Source organism: Fragaria vesca, linkage group LG6 (assembly GCF_000184155.1).
Source record: "Fragaria vesca subsp. vesca linkage group LG6, FraVesHawaii_1.0, whole genome shotgun sequence".
In the NCBI taxonomy this organism is placed as follows: Eukaryota; Viridiplantae; Streptophyta; class Magnoliopsida; order Rosales; family Rosaceae; genus Fragaria; species Fragaria vesca.
In genome coordinates, this window is record NC_020496.1 from 8,815,284 (window position 1) to 8,822,164 (window position 6,881).

Below are 6,881 nucleotides of genomic sequence, written 5' to 3' on the forward strand. Positions count from 1 at the left end.
TTTTTTTTTTTATATCACAAAGAACGTTAGTTTTTATATATCGGTCACAACTTGAGAGTAGGTACACATACAACAACATGAACATGATCTGCCCTCGGGGGCTATTCTGCAAAACTACCTAATAGAACTATCTAGTAGACCTAGTAGACACTAAACAGTCTTTATGTTGAAGATCATGGGATGAAGCATTATGATCAATTTTCCGTGGTAACAAACGGGCAAAGCAACCAGCCACCAAGACACAAGGAGGAAGGGACAAGTCCTCAACCTATCTTATTTGACTACTTCCATGACCACCCTACGCAGAGGAGGCAACCTCAGAGCATCAAAATTAAGAGCCGAAGCTAATAACTAAAAAAATGCTCTAGACCCGCAAAACAGCCCTAGCTAGTCTAAACTATAAAAGTAATAATAAAAATAAAAATAAACAAAACCAAGCCCAAAAAGGGAACCCCAGCCCAATCTCTAAAAAACCACAAAGCCCACAGACAATGTCCAGTCTAAGAAGAAGACCAGGAATTGAGCCGCACCCGGCCGTCAACTTCGCCTCCCCGCTACCGGAAACGGACCAGCATCCCGACACCAACGTCGTCCGAACAACGACGCACATCGCCGATCGACACCGTCACGATCCCAAGTCCACCTGACTTTAGAAGCTCTACCCCGAGCTACACCCGAATCTGACCACCATCTGTAGCCACCAATCAATGTCCGATCTCAGCAATCAAACACAAACCGCCAACCTCAGATCACCGCCAGACCTAGATCCGCCTTAGTAGCCGCTCTTGCTCACTGTTCACAGCCACGACTTCAGAAGCCAAAGAAGAAGAGATAGAAACAATCCCCGATCTCCCCCTTGAACCTTAAACATGTCAAGGACCGGCAGAACCAGGGGCATCGTCGAGGCCAGAAACCTTCGCCGGCGACCAGATGCAGCCGGACAAGCGCACGATCGAAAACGGTCTTCTCTCGCCCTCTAGGGTGTTTAAATTAAAAGTTAATATAGAATAAATAATTATTATACAGCATCGAAATTCGAAAATGGTAAAACCCCGTCATAGGTATTTTAAAAATTTGTGTCGTTGAGAAATGCTCAAATTTCTTTCTTTAAATTCCCGATTATGCTAGGTGGGGGTCAGCGTCTAAAACTAAATAAGGTACAAAATCCAAAATTCCCACTGGGGGAAGGTGGCGGTGGAGGTACATTATATAATTTTGAATTTATTCCATATATGCTGCGTTTAGTACAAAACAAAACAGCTGAGACCAAACTAATCAAAACCGATCAGTCCTATATAAGCTTAGCTCTGAGGGTGCGTGTCCAAAGTACGTTAAATCCAAGGAAGAACAGAAGAAATGGAATCAAAGTCAGCCCTTTATGCCCCATCAGCGCCACTCCCAAATGTTCAAGAAATGGTGAAGATCGACCCTTCTCAGGTACCGGCAAATTACATCAGGAATGAAACAGACATTGCAAATGATGCAGCCTTCTGTCATCATCTTTCTTCTGAGGTTCCCATCATTGATCTTTATCTGCTCTCAAAAGGGCACCAAGAGGAGCTTACCAAGCTGGACCAGGCTTGCAAGGAATGGGGTTTCTTTCTGGTATTTCATGCACCTCTTGAAGTTTTAAACAATTTCAGTTTGACGTAAATTTTCGATGAGATCGAATTAACTGGATTGGATATGCAGGTGGTGAATCATGGAGTGGCAACAGAAGTGACCAACGGCTTGAAGGAAGCGGCGGAAAAGTTCTTTGAACTTCCATTAGAAGAGAAGAACAAAATTGCTATCCCACCGAATGACATACAAGGCTATGGACATACCCAGGTGGATCGCAAGGTGCTGGACTGGTCTGACAAGCTTGTTCTTCTCGTTTACCCACATCAGTACAGAAAGCTCGATCTTTGGCCACCAACTCCATTCAAGTATGTTCCTAAACTTCAAGAAAACTAAAACAATTAAAATTACACACAGATTACATACATAGGCTTCATACATAAATTATTTCAAAGACTCGTTCAGACTTCAATCTACATCGATATTATCTAAGTTTGTATGCAAAGTCGTTGGTCCGACCAAATTGAAAGTTGTTTATTCATTTGATGGCTATCATTTGCATTTTGGTTTGATCAAGTTTGAGTACCAAAACGTAACCTGTACATGTATAGTTGACTGGTTCCAAAGATAATTCTTGTTGTCGAGGAAATAAGTGAATGAAGTTCTAGTGAGTAGTGACTGAAGTACAACTTGTGGTGGTAATGTGTAGCATATATATCTCTTACATAAGCGTGACTCCTCTATATATATAAACACATCAGCCCTGATCAGCGTATGTGCTCCATGTTTTGATTGATGTTTTCTTCGGCGGAGTGATTGTTAATTTTACTAAACTTTTGGCTTGTGAATCGGGAGTAGAACCATTTTCGAAATATTACATATGTTTGCTCTAGGTTTTCCAGATTCTGATTTGAAAAGATTCTCTTTTGTGAGTCAATCATACCATATATATTTGGTTTGCTAAAGATGATCAGCACCTTCAATGTGTGTTAGCTAGCAAGATTGTCTTATTCTCCAAATGAAGTCAGAATTCTCTGAAATGATGTGATTTATTTGATCTGATTTTGTTCATCTTGTAATTACATGTAATAATTGTATGCAACCTGTCATCTGATATATATAGACCGTAGTCTTTTAATCCATTCAATAAACATGAATCAATTTCTACGTTGTGTGAGGAACATATAAAAGCATTGTTCTTCAAATCTTCAACTATAAAAGCACTTCACAGTGTCACATTGTGTTTACCTTAGCTGAGTTAGCTCGTATGTAGCACAAAATGGTTATGAACACTAGACTGTAGTCTTGTAATTCATTCAATAAGTGAGAATCAATTCTACAATGTGCGAGGAATACAAGCGTTGTTCTTCAGAAATAATAACACTTTCACACTGTCTCATTGTGTTTACATTAGCGTTAGTGTAGCACAAAAAGGTTATGAACACTGGTTGACTTAAAATTTGTTTATGAATGGTGAAGGGATGCTATTGAGAAATACTCTGGTGATGTTAGGAGAGTTGCAGAGGAGCTTATCAGGTCTCTATCTGTAATCATGGGGATGGAGAAGGATGCTCTCCTCAGACTACACCAAGAGTTGGTCCAACCTCTGTCTGTGGCTTACTATCCTCAGTGCTCAATGCCTGACAAAGTGCTTGGTCTAAGTGCGCACTCCGACAAAGGGACCTTGGCCATAGTTATGCAGGAAGATGATGTGACGGGACTACAGATCAAACACAATGGAAAATGGGTACCGATCAAGCCAATTCATGATGCCTTTGTTGTGAATGTTGGAGATATTATTGAGGTATCACATCTTTCTCACCGCCTTTTGTTCTAAAAAATTTAAATTATTGTTTTTGAGGAGTTCATCAAGCTCCTTATAACAGTGAAGTCATGATTTTGCCTTATCACAGATGTGGAGTAATGGGAAGTATAAGAGCATTGAACACAGAGTTGTGACAAACGAAAGCAAGGCAAGGATCTCTTATTCTACTTTCTTTTTACCTCATCAAAATGCTGAAATTGAACCTCTTGACCAAATGGTGCTCGAGTCGCCCGGTTCCCTTCCATTGTACAAGAAAGTCACCTATGGGGACTATCTAAGGAAAACCAAGGATATGAAATCTGAAGGGAAGACGCATGTCAGTGAAGTTGCCAAGGTCGAAAGTTAGAGCAGCTAGCAGCAGAGGACAAGAGAAATCATCTAAATCAAGTCTGCTTGATCATGACTTTAATAAACGGACTGGTTAATATATGACAAGCATGGTGATTATAAGTAATAAGAAAGTAAAAATTGCATTTTACTGCTTGCATCAGAGGCTAATTACTGGCCTAGCTATATGGATCCTTGAGAAAGAATCATATAACTCCAGGTATTCTCCAGGTTATATGGATCCTTGAGAAACAATCATATAATTCCAGGTATTCTCCAGGTTATCAAGAAACTCCAAGTAAAGCCAAAACTAAACAGCAGGAATCTCTTTTTGAGAATGAAGCAGAGGGAATCTTAGCTTATGGACGAAAGTAATGTGGTACCAGTTAGTTTATATACATCGGAATCCATCACTCTTGGCTTACTGGACAAAGTGAGAAAACGAAATATATAATCCGTGAACACATTGGATTAAGCTAACTGTAAAAGAACTCCAACTACTCAAATCCTAAACAGAGAACATATATATACGTGATAGAGGTACACACTGAACTTGCAAAGGAAACTGGAAGTTGATGGGAAATTGGGAAGCATAAATGTTTCAATGGTGGCTTCACGTTAGAAGTGTTCTCTGTGTATTCAAGTAGCCAAAGCCAAATGTTAGGAAATAAGCTTGGTGTTGTGTACTTCTTTGTCCAGAAAGAAACAAATTAAGGCTTTGCTGTTTATATGTGTCCACTACTTGTAGCAGGCATTCCAGAGAGTGTATGTATCAAAGCAATTCCAAGTAAACTTCACACTTAAAACACAGAAGCAGGAATCTTAGCTTATAAACAAGTAATCAAGCAAATATTAGTTTACAAGTAAACCTGCTGGATTTACAAGCCATTGGTACGTGGCCGTAATTGATTAAAACTGCAGAGCACAAACCAAATGGACGGCTAAACAGGAGCATTGCATAGGATGACCAGACAAAGGAATCACTCGAATGTAACCTTAAACTTAAAAGTCATTAGATCGCTTCACAAATAATATAGATACAATTGTATAAAAGTAAGAACGAAAAGTAAACGATAAATGGATTATGAACCTTTTAGACTTGATGGCCACTCGATCCGGCCTAAGTCTTCTGCACTGCATCTCATTGTAGTATTCTTTGAATGGGGCAAGAACCGTATTTTCAAGACAATGAGAGAGTGCAGGGACCTAAGTTTTTATAGAGAATTAGATATTCTGTAACCTCCCATAAAGGTAACATTTTAAGTCCAAATCCCTAATTATAGTTGCATACCTTATTAGAAAAATTTGACAAATCAAGTCATATTAGATTCCTCCTTTATTTACTCTGATATACCGTAAATAAAGCATTCCGGATTAAAGTCTCATAATTCTCCAATTACTTGTTCTGCATATATTGGTAAGTTGTCGATACTAGATGTAAACTAATGATAAAGTCCAATTTAGTCTTACATCGTAACCAAGCGCTCACATGTCAAGATTGCAAGTTTACAGCATCCTACTCACAAGCATGATTTTGCTACAAGCCATGCAAGAGATGAACCTTCACTACATATATAATGCCTCATAGCATGCATATAGCTTAAAACTAGTGTATAAGTACCATTGTAAACCTGAGAATGAATAAGTTTCCCTTCCATCAGACACTTACTTTTATGCACTTCTATCATTTGAAGCTTGAGAGAGTCGAAACGCGAACATACGTGAGTTCAAGCACAGAAGTACCTCTTTCTGGCACATCTTTGCCTGCACCAAAAGTTCAAGAAATGGTGAGGAATGACCCTTTGCATGTCCCTCAAAGATACTTCAGAAGTGAAGTTGACATGCCAAATTAAGGATGGAGATACACGTCATGATCTTTCTTCTGAGGTTCCTATCATTGATTTTTCTCTCATCTCAAAAGGGCACGAGGAAGAGCTTAAGAAACTGGACCAGGCTTGCCTACAATGGGGATACTTTCAGGTACTTCGTCAATCATACAAATTGTATATGAAACTGTCAAATGTTACTAACATACAAAATGTAACTGAAACGTGTGTGTATCCGCAGATAGTAAATCATGGAGGATTCTGCGGCAAAGTTTTTCGAGCTTCCCTTGGAAGATAAGTGATGGGGTAGTCTGGGGTTCACATCCAAACTAAATGACAATAAGTGGAGTGGTCCAAACCCTTATAATTATAAACCCACAGACAATGTCATATTTTCCCGATGTAGGATTTATATCTCAATACGTCCCCGCACATATGATGAATTTTCAAGCTTAACGTGAACAACATTTGGGATAACGTGAAGTTCGTGTGACCATTACACATTCACACATAGACGTGGATAAACCGCTTTGATATTATGATAAAGTAGTATGGGTCTCACCATCCATTGCCAATTGGTTTTGGATGTGAACCATAAACTACTTTAGCAAAAAGAACAAAATTGCGGTGCCAAAAGATGAAATGCAAGGCTACGGCCACGCCTCTGTGGTTTCTGAAGACCAGATACTAGAATGGTCCGACAGACTTATATTTGCCGTTCACCCACCCAAGTATAGAAATACCAAGGTCTGGCCACCCACACCGTTCAAGTAAGTTCCTAAAGATTTACTTTTTACCTTGACTGTTATTAATTACTAAACTAAATACAACTAATTGGCTTCAAATTTGTTGAGAAATATTGATATATTGGTGAAGGGAGGCAAATTGAGATATATACCAACGAAGTAAGAAAAGTTGGAGAGGAGGTTCTAAAGTGTGTCTTTGATTATGGGAATGGAGAAGGATGCTCTTCTTAGACATCACCGAGAGTTGGTGCAAGCCTTGTCCATCGGCTACTATCCTCCATGCTCAGTGGCGTAGCCAAAAACCATAATTAGGAGGGTCAAAATCTATTGCATATTACAACGATTATTTTTATCAAAATCTCAATAGGTAACATATATTGTATGTATTGATTTTTTTTTAATCAAAGATAAATCGGGTGCAGTTTTCATTCATCACAAACCAAAATGGTCATTACATACATTTTTATTAATTTTCTTTTAGATAAATTGTATATAATTATAGTAGTAGATTAATGAATCGACACTGCTTTGTTTCATAAATCTACCAAAATACAAAAGAAACAGTAGCATCTTTCAACTTGTTTTTTGTAAATTATA

At 38.7% G+C, this 6,881-nt stretch overlaps 1 protein-coding gene across 1 annotated transcript; it reads left to right on the forward strand.

Annotated features, from left to right (window-relative positions):
- The first annotated feature begins 1,259 nt into the window (after nt 1-1,259).
- LOC101297264 (protein SRG1-like) lies at nt 1,260-3,816 on the forward strand. Its single transcript, XM_004302703.1, has 4 exons — nt 1,260-1,605; nt 1,693-1,928; nt 3,040-3,364; nt 3,474-3,816. Exons 1-4 carry the CDS (start codon nt 1,357-1,359, stop codon nt 3,729-3,731), a joined length of 1,068 nt encoding a protein of 355 aa, XP_004302751.1. The 5' UTR covers nt 1,260-1,356; the 3' UTR covers nt 3,732-3,816.
- The last annotated feature ends 3,065 nt before the right edge of the window (nt 3,817-6,881 follow it).